This window comes from Stegostoma tigrinum, chromosome 9, assembly GCF_030684315.1.
Source record: "Stegostoma tigrinum isolate sSteTig4 chromosome 9, sSteTig4.hap1, whole genome shotgun sequence".
Taxonomy (NCBI): Eukaryota; Metazoa; Chordata; class Chondrichthyes; order Orectolobiformes; family Stegostomatidae; genus Stegostoma; species Stegostoma tigrinum.
Genome location: NC_081362.1, coordinates 7,479,944 through 7,493,093, shown reverse-complemented (window position 1 = coordinate 7,493,093; position 13,150 = coordinate 7,479,944). Strand labels below are relative to the sequence as shown.

The 13,150-nt window shown below is 43.3% G+C and overlaps 1 protein-coding gene across 2 annotated transcripts in view; it reads right to left on the bottom strand.

Moving 5' to 3' along the window:
- Window positions 1–13,150, bottom strand: part of jag1b (jagged canonical Notch ligand 1b) — a 53,239-nt gene that overhangs the window by 23,733 nt on the left and 16,356 nt on the right. For both annotated transcript variants that reach the window (XM_048536106.2, XM_048536107.2), the window contains 5 exons: window positions 9,483–9,737; window positions 8,641–8,701; window positions 2,774–2,904; window positions 2,083–2,202; window positions 78–191 (listed from right to left, as the gene is read on the bottom strand). In XM_048536106.2, coding sequence (XP_048392063.1) covers window positions 78–191; window positions 2,083–2,202; window positions 2,774–2,904; window positions 8,641–8,701; window positions 9,483–9,737 — 681 coding nt within the window. The remainder of the gene's footprint in view (window positions 1–77; window positions 192–2,082; window positions 2,203–2,773; window positions 2,905–8,640; window positions 8,702–9,482; window positions 9,738–13,150) is intronic.

The window sequence follows — 13,150 nt, the reverse complement described above, 5'->3', positions numbered from 1 at the left end:
TAGCACAGACAGTGGCACTGAATCAAAGCTGGAGGAATGGCCTCCCGTGTTCATCGCCTTTTACGAGAGATACTCACCGATGTTGCATGTTGGGCCTGTCCAACCAGGAGCACAGAGGCATTCAAATCCCACAGCAGTTTCAGAACAGCTTCCCCCATGATAACAAGGGTCAGAGACACAGGCATGTTCAGCTAGAGACAGTGAAGATGACATTTGATAAGCAAATCCATACAATTCCGACCCGTTCTGATCATATACTTCCCAAAATCCCTTCCTACTTTCTCAAGACAACTACTCCTTTTTGATCACCACTCCAAATTTGGGCACGGACTCAGATATTCTCATAAGCTATCTGTGATTTCAAAGGCAAGAAATCATGTTTCCGAAGCTGACCTGATCAATGTACCATGACTCATTCTTGCCTTGATCCACAGCAAGCTGCAGGAATAGAGTTTTAACTGTTCGCTCAAGAAGTCGAGAAACAGAATAGGGTGTTTCAGTGAAAACTAAAGCATCTGCAGACGGTTAAGATATAAAAAAAAATCAGCAAGCTTCGCCACTGCCTTGATAAAATGGTGTGATCATTGCACTTGAACTTGGGGAAACTACGACAGGATGTTAAAACTTCTTAGAAGCCAAATACTGCAAGCAAGGCACAAAGATTTCATCTCCAAGTATTCTCAGGCCTTTAACAAATTGGTAATAAGGCCATTAACAAAAACAATAACCACAAAGGAGGGGCAGATAAATAGCTAACCAGAACAAATTCCCTTCGCTACAGGCTAGCCACATGGCAATTTTCTCATTTGGAATACAAAATGTATTTTCTTCATTGAACGTCACATCTTCAGAAAACATTACAGAAAGGCAGGAGCGAGACTCAGTTATACATGACAACCAAATGAATCTAAACAGGGATGGGGGAGGGGGGGGGGTGGGAACTTTGAAGAATTGTGTTTGTTTTTCTACTTTTACCACAACAGTAGATTGGTTAAAAATGTTGAATATTGTCAGGAACAGCAACATGTTTTTTTTCCGTTTTGCACTCATCAGGACAAATACAAGAATGCCAAATTTCAGTACTAACATAATTTATACATCAAGAGATGACTGGTCAGCTAATTAACTGACATGTTGCCTCACGCATGCAGAAATATAGGCTCCCACACAACTGAACAATGCCATGTATGAACTTCTGTTCTAGCTCAATGACAGATAGACAGAGACTCCCATTCAGTCCATCAAGTCTTTCCCTCAGGGTCGGGGAATGCAAAACGAGAGTAGGTTTGAGGTGAGAGGGGCAAGGACTTAAAAGGGACCCAAGGATTAACTCCCCCCCCCCCCCCCCCCCACCACCACCACCACCAAACACAGAGGGTGGTGCGTGTATGGAATGAACCGAGAGAGGAAGTGGAGGAGGCTGGTACAAATATAACATTTAAAAGGCACCTGGATGGGTGCCTGAATAGGAAGGGTCTAGAGGGATATGGGCCAAATGGAACTCGATTTATGATATCTGGTCGGCATGAACAAGTTGGACAGAAGGGTCTGTTTTTGTACTGTATGTCTCTAGAATTTCAAGATGTTTGGCAGTTGTGAAATGTGCTAAGCTGAAGTCTCAGAGGCTTTTCTGGACAATAGGCGGCATTCAAGAGGGCAGTGGATGATACTTGGACAGAAATTTTGTGCAGGGCTATGGGGCAAAGCTGCGGACAAGCACTGGATAACGAAGATCGAGGTATAATGGTCTGAACCGCCTCCAGACGCAATTCAAGTGAGCCTTTGATATCTGCACTCATGTAATATGATCCAGCCAACCTGACTCTCTCAGGAGACTGTCAACTATTACAAATATGAGTCAGTGGGAAAGCACGATACCATCATTTAAGCCATAAGGAACACCTGATGCAAAGAACGGGCTAACACGAGGGAAAAACGAAAACACTCAGGTGACAAAAGGAATAGAATGACAAGTTGCGTGCATGTGAAGTCAGTGGTGGAAAGAGGCTCACGAGGGATATCGATACCAACATGGGCCAAAAAAGGTCTGTTTGCACGCTACAAGGCCACTTCTACACTCACCTATTCCACAGTTTTGTCCAGAATAGCCATCAGAGCAAGTACAGTGGTACTTATCAGGTCCTGTATTGCTGCAGGTGCCACCATTCAGACAAGGCTGATGTGTTCCACAGTAATTTAAATCTAAAATGCACCAGGACACAGTTTCATTAGAAATTAACCAGTTTACATTTACAGACAGACCAACAAAACAAGCAATGGAAACATTCAGACAAAAAAAAAACTTGGAAAGAGGCAGATGAGATAGTAACCAAAACAGGCAAGATCAATTTGGCATGCAAGTTAGTCAGTATGCCAATTGTTAAATCTTTTATCCTCCATTACTAACTCCACTGCCAACAGAGGATTTTGTGCAACAATGACCTATTAATTAATTCAAAAGTTGCTTTATGTTCAGTAAATCGAGATCTGCAGCCCAGGAAAGATCATGGGGGTATAAAAGCAAACTTTGCACCTTTATCATATCATAGTCAGAGCAAATTACTGCAGACGCTGGAATTTGTACTGAGAAGAGAAAAACTACATACCGGAGATCACTGGGTCAGGTCATCCAGGGATGCTGCTGTCCCACTGCGATCTCCAGCACCATTTTTTTGTTTTCGGTAAAATCTAGTCACACAGTTCACTCCAAATCCTCCCATTTGTATTTCAGATCATTAGCAACTCACCAATGTATCTATGGAGCTCAACTTACCTTTGTTACACAGCTGACCACCCCAGTTAGTTTCACAGAGGCACTGCCATGGTCCAATGCAAGTACCATGGACACATCCTGGGTGAGGAATGCATTTGTCACAATACAATCCTTGCCAACCATACTGGCACCTGTAAACAAGAGAAAAAAATCTTAAAGTTATGAAACCCAAAAATCCCTCAACATTTTGCACAGAGAAAAGTTTCCAAAAAAGTTTGTTTTTTTTTGTGCTTTGTTTTATTGATGTCACTTCTTATAAATAAACATTAAGGCAGAATTTCCAAGTTCCAAGGCCAGAGTTCACACAAAAGAGTGACTGTTCCAGTGAGTCAGGCGTGGTTTGACTAAATACAATCATCTTATTTTCAGACTGAGCATAACTGGAGTCAATGAGTGTGTGCGCGCACACACGCAATTGTGCCTGCATATACGCATGTGTCAAAACTTTCCTTATTATAAACGGCAAATATCCTGATCACAAGACTGACTGATTAATTTGATGATAAAGTCTTTTTTCTTGTTTGAAAACAACACCCCAGCTACGCAGTCTTAAGCTTCCAACAAAACCTAAAACAGATGATACGCAAAACCCTCTCACTGGCATGCTGGTCACTCCTGGAGCAGCAAGAACCAGCCTATGTTCACAGCCACTTCCTGTGACCCTAAAATGACTGCTAAGAAGTAATTTAACTTCTTAATGCTGTTCAGCCCAACAGTTAAGGTTAAATGATCAGCCCGTTGTATTTTGGTAGCTGTCTTTCATTTCAATCCTCCTTTTTCCCATACTCTGTGGCATTCCCTCCCTCTGTAGTTCTTTTCCCAGTGCACAGATTCGGTGGGGGGTGGGGTGCTTGCAGACTTGGTGGGGAAGGGGCCAAAGTCATTTTGAAGCTTTAACCAGACGGCAAGCAGTTCACGCTGAATACCAGTTTATCAACTACAACTGCAAGGAGATAGGCAAGGCTACAGCATGCGCGCACTGTAAATTACAAACAATCCTGACCCAAGGAAGCAACTTGCAAAATGCCGGACAGCAGGAATCTTTAGCACTAATTAGGCAATTCGCACCTAAAAGCAAGGTTACTTCGTGACACTCATTCTATTTCCACAAGAGGTGAGACACAAGCTTCCCAAACTGTCCATAATTTTACCCATTCAGACGCAGTACAACAATGTATAGTTTGGTTTTTCCTCAAACTTGTAGAGCATGGAGAGGAAACAATTAAATCATTTCAATTTAAGAATTTAAAAAGAAAGCTCCCATGACGTTACTTGAAAGTCTGGGAGCCTCCACCCACAGCATGTTAACTCCCTTGTGTTTTAAAGGCTAATCCTGTGGGAAAGAAGAGAGCTGTACAGAGAGAGTTGACATGGAATCAACAATTAAATGGCAAGAACCAATTAACCCAAAGCTGCTAATAAATCAGAAATAAACCTGCCTACACAAGTTAAATAGGTGTCAGACTTTCTTCTGATAAGAAATTCTGAACGGCTCATTACAGGGATTAAAAAACAAATCCATTTGTTAGCTTTCAGTAACAGAGCTTCTGCAAAATGCTCTAGTTAAAGCGAGTGCAGACTTAAAATGAGCTTCAGGCTATTAAATGTTTACAGTCTTAAATTGTTAACTTTTCCCTTCCTTGCACAGGGAGAGCTAAAATCTCTTCGAACAGCATTCCTGGCTGGGTATTGTCAAAAACAAAAATCAATCTCATCTTTTCAAAAAAAGGTCAATGTCCAGCAAAATCTAGGAATCTCATTACATTAAATAAAGTGAATTATTTATAAAAACAGTGGGAGGAGGACAGCTTATTGCTTCAAGCTAAAAACTTCCACTATTCAGTTCAGCAGCCACTTTAAAGTCTCAACAAATTAAAAAACAAGCTGGGGGGAAGGAGATACACTCTTCTGAAAGGAAAACAACTCCACATTAGGTATTAATCGAGTAACCTCCTGCCACAAAAGAACTGTCCCCTTTGAAATATCATTCGCTCATGAGTTTCTCACCAATTACATTTGCACAGATGGGTAATCTTCATCTTCTCCAACAGAAACACACACACACAGTCGGAGTTAGTGCTGAGGGCACAAACCAAGCTAACATTTTAAATTCTAAGTGGCTCCACCAGTAACTGTATTACAAACGAACCAGAAAGCAAATGCTCTCAGATCAAGTACAAACCCAACCAGATCGGTACTAGAACACTAGGTGCAGATGTGTTATCGTTTGTGCTTTTTAAAAAGTGGACATTTCAGGCAACGTTCCATAATCCAAAAAAAAATCTTGGCACGGTAGGGACTAGGTTTCTCAACGCCTTCACTCTCCCCTAACCTACAGGGAGGTCAGCCAGCTGTGGCAGAAAATGAGGAACCTATTGTAAAAGGCGAGAGCAGCACAGCTATGCAAATCAACTGTGGGAACATTGCACCTTAAGCAAAGAATCAACAGTGCATGCCTAGACAATAAAGTAGGCGGTGAGCAGGTTGAGGGAGAGCAAAAGAAAGGAGAGAGAGAGGCCAAGCATCTACAAATCAAAGCTGGCTTCACTGGTTCAGTTGGTGTAATCCCTGCTAGACACGTTTATTTTGATGACTACAGCATAAATCTATGCCCAGCCTCTCCTGATACAGATCGACATTGACTTTCCCTAGTTTCATCAACAAGGGCTTTGATTCAATCCAGACAGCCATTAACCAAGAGAGAAGAAAGATAATAGAGGGGATTTTAAGGATATAATTTAGGCATAATGTAGCTAGTTGACTTCCATTCAATTAGAAGCTAGCAGTGCACTCATCAGCAAAGTTTGCACGCTAGGAGAGGGGTATAAATGATCTTTGTGGGGGGGGGGGGGGGTGTCAGAAATTAAACCGGTGTCTTCAGCCATTTGTGCAATTCCACTGTTGAAAACTAACTTTTATCTGACCCACCCGACAACCAGTTTTCCACGTCATCTCTAGCAGTCTTTTAGATTTATTTTAAGAAAAACTAGCCTGAAAGCTTAATTTGCGAGTAAGCCAGGCACAAGGATTATGACAAGGATTTTTTTTAAAAAAAGGTACATTCATCATTTGAGATGTCACCATTAACCTCTCTGCAAATAGAGTGCAAAAGGAGGTAAAAAAGGCTCCTGACTAATACTGTTTTAAGGAGTCTTTGCTTCTCATTATAAAAGTTGGCATTCATTTACAGGCTGAGTTGGGGGGGGGGGCGTGGGGAGGGGGGAAAATGGGTGCTGCACAGGAGACGAAAAATTGACAGCAGTTCAGAACGGATGGTCATGGGGGCAGAAAAGATTTGATTGACTTTACAGGGCATGAGCTACCATTAGTACCACATCAAATACAGGCAGTGCTGTGTCCATCTTTCAAGGATGAATTCATCTCAGCCTCATTTACTCAGTTTAATCGCTTGGCTTCCAAGTATCATATTTGCTAAATAAATGCGAAAACACATGCGGCAGTCTGTGGTCATTGCTTCTTTCAAGATCAGGAAGAGCGCAAGCCATTAAGAACTAATACAGGTTGCCTATTCAGCCTGCTCCATCATTCAATAGGATCACGGCTGATCCAACACTCCTCACGCCCACTTTCTTACCTTTAACCCTCGATTCCCTCCCGATCAAGAATCTCCCAGCGATAAACATACAACAGGACCCTGCCCACACAGTCCTCTGTGGCAAGGAAGTCCAAAGGTGCTCAAATCCTCAGAAGAAATTCCTCCATCAGTTTTAAAGTGAAATAGTGAGATCTCCTCTTGTTCTTCGAAACTCCAGTGTGCAGAGTCCCAGCCTGTTCAACGTCTGTTCACAAGACAAACCCTCCATACCAGGGATCATCCGATCAAACTTTCTCTGAATAACCTCCAATGAAATGGTATTGTTTTTTTAAAATAGGAGACCAAAACCGCTTAGTCCAGATGTGATCTCACACGTACAGCGGCAGTGAGACATCCCTATTCTTATTTTCCTGTCTTTTTGTTTCATCTTGTTCTTGAAGGGGATAAGTCAGTAACAGCTGCTCTGAAACTATTGTTGAAATGCATACTATATTCTTCTGTTAAGCATCTGAACTGATAATTTCCATATTTCTGAAGGGAATGGAGTTCAATCTTTGGAGTATCACAACATTTCATCAGCCCGTCATTAATGCTAGTGGGCAGCAATTCTCATGTATGTTGCAGTAATGAACGGGAACCGAAACACTTTCAATCTTTTACACCTTTAGTCCCCACCAGACCTAGGAGTGAATCCTTCACAGATGGCCGGGTTACCAATATTGGCTGACTTTAAAGAAGAATAATTTAAAATGACGACCAAGGGGCAACTTCTTTTTTAAAAAAAAATATACAGTGGTTCACGTATGGAATGAACTTCCAGAGGAATCGGTGATGTGGGCTCAGTCACATTTACAAGATATTTAGATAGTACACGAATAAGAAATATTTGAAGGAACATGGGTCGTGCACAGGCACAAGGTCTATTTAGTTTGGGATTATAGTCAGCCTGGACCGTTCGTACCAAAGGGTCTGTTTCTGTGCTGTATGACTCTCCTGCATTTCATGTGTCTATACACAATCAAAACAAAATTGCGATCTGGGAATTGGAACAAAACGAGGCTACAGTTAATTTAAGGTGAGGAGATAAATCCAGACTTATTTCCCAGCTTTTGATGAAAGTCATGCTACCAGACATGGAAGTGGGAGAACGGTGTATTCTGCTGTTGAACATTAGCGTCAGATTAAAATGAGCTCAGTCCTGTATATTCCTGTCACTGAGTGATATTTTCTTTAAGCTGCACCAGTTTTATTAAAGAGAACTTGTACTACAACTTTTCGCATCCAGTGGATGTTGCAAAAGTTTTTGTGCACTGCCAATAAGCTATTTTTGAAATGCAGTCACCGTTTTGCACACAAACATTGCAGCCAATTTGCTTAAAGCAAGGTGCTAAGATAGCAAGCAGTTAGCGATACTGGCTCAGGATCAAGAGCTGCCTAGGATACCAGGGGGAACTTGGTACCACTTGTACAAAAGTTGCAGTGAAACAGCAACACAGATTTGTATAGTAATTTCCTGGAGAAAGGACCAAATAAACATCTGACTTGGGGTGCAATGCCACAGAGCCAAGCATTACGACAACAGTTTTCTCCTTAGCATTACAACCATGATCACGTTAGCTCTGTTCTCAACAACTACTGGCAGCAAACTTGTGAAGCCAGCAATCGTGAATTGGCAGTGATTGAGGGGAAAGGGGCAATAATTTGTCACAGTGGAAACCCACAGGGTAAGGAGAAAAATGAATTTACAGTCAGCTTGTCTCAGGAACAATGCCTTGCAGACTGCCGGCTGTCCCTCAGCAACTGAGCGCTCGTGCCTCAAGTCCCACTCTAGGAACAGGAGCCCACAATCCAGGCCGAGAGCCCAGACCACTGCTAAGGGAATGTTGCAGCATCAGACAAACCTTCTTTCTGAAGGGACTCTGAACTGCGGCCCTCCCGTGGCCCCGTTTGTATGGTGTGCGTGCGCGTGTGTCTCCTACCCCACACGTAAAACCCCCATTCCTCATGAACTCTTAACACTCAAATCAACATCACAAAGGACAACCCTGGCCATTGGAACATGTTGGAGCTCACCATGTGCATTTTGGTTGCTGTGTTTCTGGCTTTGCAATATCAACAACATCTCACTGGATGTAAACCTGATATCCCAAGCTACACAGGTGCTAAGGAAATGCACGTAGTTCTCCTCAATAACTGAAGTATTTTGCACATTAAACAAGCATTGCAACTCCCTACTTGGCCAATGCAAAATTTCAAATGTTACTAATCAGAAAGTGCCCAGTGCTTTCAGAGGGCCTTGTAGCCTGCTCACCTGCAATCCCCAGGTACTTTGCAGGATCCATGCTCAGGACTGCAGCCCTGACGACAGATTGCTAGAAAGGAAATAAAAAACAGGCAGGCATTAAAGTTCAACCAACACGTGGGTGGTTTGTTCTGTTTACTTTGGTATGGTTTAAGCCCTGCCCTCCCAGCAGTATTATAAATAGTCAACTCAATGTAATCTGCTTAAAGAATACGGATGATAAAAACTTCATTCACGAGGTGCTGAGATTGGATACAGCTAAAGAACAGAAGTGCAACAACTCTTGGATCTGGTACCCAAAGGATTTACTCAAATGAAAGCAATAGCCCTTTTCCGAGTTGCATTAAATTATTAGGCTAGTTGCCAAGATCATGTCAAATTGCTCCCGACCGACGTAACTTGAAATCAGAATTCCCTACAGTGCAGGAAGAGGCCATTCAGTCCAATGAGTCCACGCTGACCTTCTGAAGGGCATACCAGACTCCAGTATCCTGTACCCCGTAACCATACATTTCCCATGGCTAGCCCACCTAGCCTGCACGTCCCTGGACACTGGGCACTTGAGCGTGGACACGCCACCCTAACCTGCACATCTTGGAGGAAACCAGAGCAGCCAGAGAAAGCCCATGCCGACACTGAGAACACGCAAACTCCACACAGGCACCCGAGGGTGGAGTCGAACCCGGGTCCCTGGTGCCATCAGGCAGCAGCGCTAACCGCTGAGCCACTGTGCACCCCCATAACGTCGCATGTACAGGTCTAGCATTTCAAGGTTCAAAAATCACGAGCCACCTCAGCCAAGTCAGTTCTTTAAAGTGTAATTAAAAAGGGGGATAAGAGGAAAAACTAACCTTTGTTACAGTCATGCCCCATCCAGCCCTCCAGGCAGGTCTTGTTGCCGTTGTGATCGCAGGTGTAGTGTCCGAAAAAATCATCCCGCGGCCTGCAAAACTTGTTACATCCAAAGCCGTAGTAGTGTTCATCACACACCACCCTGATCTGGTACTCAAAATGAGCAACGGCACCATTGTGTCGTAGTGTTTGCCACTGGTGGCTGGGATTAATCATTCCAGAGTAAACAGCCTTCTCTATGGTATCTCCCGGACCTGTAAGCAAAACCACAGAGTCAATGCTTCCAAAATACTGGCTTAGGAAGTGATGGTGAACATCCAGCCTCATTGTTCTGCAAACAAGTGGGCTTAAGAGCCATACAGCACTGAAACAGACCCTTCGGTCTGACCAGTCCATGCTGACCATAATCCCAAACTAAAACTAATCCCACCTGCCTGCTCCTGGCCCATTTCCCACCAAACCTTATCCAAATGCTGCAACTCTGCCCACATCCTCAACGTTTCTTCCTTCCATTCTTCCCCCCACACACACACACACACACACACACACACACACACGAACGTGCGCGTGCGTCCTGCCTGTCTTTTTTAAAAAGAATCTCCTTCCTCCCACCTCAGAAGTGTCCCTTAGTCTAGATATCCCCATCCTAAGGCCCGGGGTGGGGAGGGGTGGAATAAACTAGTACCACTTGCAATCTATATCACACATTAAGGGAAAGTCACCACAGTCCTCAAGCACCATAGAGAATGAGCACGAGAGCTGATGGTGGGTTTAATTGGAGGCTCACCACACCTTGGAGGTCAGGGGTGAGGTTCAGAAGGAATACCAAACTCAGCCAGTACAGGTGTTATTGGCATCACTTTACATGGCAAACCCAGCCAGTTAACCGAGCTAAACAACCACCCAACCCACTGGGTGGAACGCTTCGCGTCTACATCCTTGTATCAGCGCTAGCTGGGGTCCAATGGGCCGAACAGCTGCCATAATTTGTACTGCACGCTGATTTTTATTGATGGAATTAAATCAGTGTTACAAATCCTCGCAGCTATCAGAAATACAAGAAAAAGTCACACACTCAACTTAATGAGAAAGCCAGCGTTTGGCTTCCATGTTGAAGCCAACTCAGTCACTGGCTGACCAAGTTTACTCAAGATTTAGCAATGAGCACGAATGTTCGGACACACACACACACACACACACACACACACACACACACACACTTCTCTGCAGTGGACCGTCAGCAATAACACACCTACAAAACATTGGAAATTACACTTCTGCATGGCAGACTTGCTGGCTTCACACAGTGATCACAACCTGTACAGTACATTGGCTCTCGGGCGTTATTTATTAACAGTCACTCCTAGCTTCAGAAAACAACCTTGGAACAGCTGTCTCTAAATTATGCCGCCAAAATAATATTTCACATCAAGCTGACACATGGGAGAGCTCTGCGGCATTTGACAGAGGCTCTCCAGTCTCAGACACCGAACTTAACACCTCCTTTCAACCTGCTGTCAGCAGCACTCGGTTAGAAAGTGAAGATTTTATCTAGAATACCTGACCAGGATGGTGGCACTGATCAATACATCTCCAATTTGTGTCAAACAGCCAAATTCTAGCCAATCCCTTGGCACTGGAGCGTGGACTGAATTCATTTGCCAATTCAACTAGAAATTTTAACAACCAAGGCTCAACGATCTTTTAAGAAGTCTGAAATAATTTGAGAGGACATTATTTCACTTTAAAAATTGCCAGCGATGCTACATCACAGCTGAGGGTAGATTGTATTCACACAAAGCAACATACTCCAATAAATGGGAACACAGTAAATTTGCATTCCCTGGCACACCCTGGGTGATACTGGAAAAGCAAAAAACTAAGAAATAAACCAATAACTTCTTGTGGCAACAGGAATTGGATGAAAGTACGTTTCAATGTATACCCACTGAAAATGGAAGGAAAATATTTCAGCTGGGCCCCTTGACAATCACTTCCGAATGACTACGTAGTAACCGCAGTACCTGCAACTGGGTGACTCCTGGTGCATCAGATACAAGGCCAATTTTACTGTAGCAGCTTTGCAAAGTGCAACTCCGTGGATAATAAAACTTCTTGAAGGCTCTTGGCACAGATTTACTGCATTAAGCAGGTGGCTCTGCAGTCACAACGGAACACACTTGCACACTTAGGCCCAGTGAGCTTGCAGGTCCATGTAGGATAACAGCAAACTGTGACGGGCCTAAACACCTTCCTCCTGATGTTGCTTTTTGGGGCTGGCAACAACCCCTGGAAGACTAATCCTCCATTAAACAGCCAGAGCACCACCCAGACTATCTTGCACGTTTAAAACCATTCACATTATCCATCCTTTTAGCACCTTCACGATAGCCTGCAAATGCCAGCCATAAAAACAATGACAGAGCATTAGTTTCAGACAGAGGATCACCTAAACAAAAACCGCACAAGGGAACAGCGAGTCTTTGGGTTTTTCCCCAAAGCACTGGAAAACAAAAGTTATTACTTCCAAATCAGTACAATAATCAGATTATTATAGGGGTGTGGTGAGTCATTTCCTAATCCTGCAATTATGAACAATGGCACATTCCAAAGGTAGCCACCTGTTGAAAAATGTAATAAGGGACTTCATCTGGCCTGGGATATCATTTAAAAAAAGATCACAAGAGGAATTTCCTGCAAATCAACTGTTTACATTGTACAATAAATTCAGAAGTGAACAGGTTTAGACTCGCAAACCAGAAACCCACTTCTAACCAAAGCAGTAAACAAATGGGTTATACAATAGTGCACTTCTGTACGAACAACGCCAGATGAATTTACTGTATTCCCACTTACTCCACACGTTGCTGCCTATTAACATGGTCTATTTCAGCTGTGTCATACCTTCATCACTGGCATTTTCAAAGTGAAATAATGCCCTGTTAAAATTACTTCTGACATTTAAAAAGATCACTGGGCCTTGATAGTTAAAATTTCCTTGTGTCAAAAAAAAACTTATTCAATTCATTAATGTTTCTTTGTTAATGCACATCTTCGATACAAGGAGAAAAATGTTTCTTCCAAAAAGCCCAGATCCAGTTATTGCTCTCAAACAATGAAGGCCATTTCGGTGCACAGGCAGGTATTTCGAACACAGACGTATCTATCTATTTTGTTTCCCCACTCCACAGGCAATTGCCAATGAGATGACAGGGCTCCAAGCTTCACCCAAGCAGATACAGCAACAGGGCTGACCACTGAGACCTCTGGTAAGGATTCACCAGCATTCCCACTCAGGTGGCCAGCAAAACAGGATTCACGCAAATAAAACTCAACTCTTCCTTTCAAGCTTCCACTTGTGCAACTGTGGAAAGGAAAATCAAACCCACGAATCACAAAAGGATCCCATTTGCGTTTACAGGCAAGGCAGGCAAATGGGCTGTTGCCCTTAATTTGAAAAGGGAATAGAGGGACTTTGCTAAGACCATGTGAAGCACACTGGTGAAAGCACACCTTGATTATTGGGAATTAGTTGCAGTCCCCATATTGAAGGACTGGTATCGTAAGGTTCATGTCGTGTACGGTTTAGTGCCCTACCACTAAGCCATGAGGTACCCAAGGACTAGGCTGGCAACTGTTTGCATTTGGGTACCGCTTGCTGCAGATG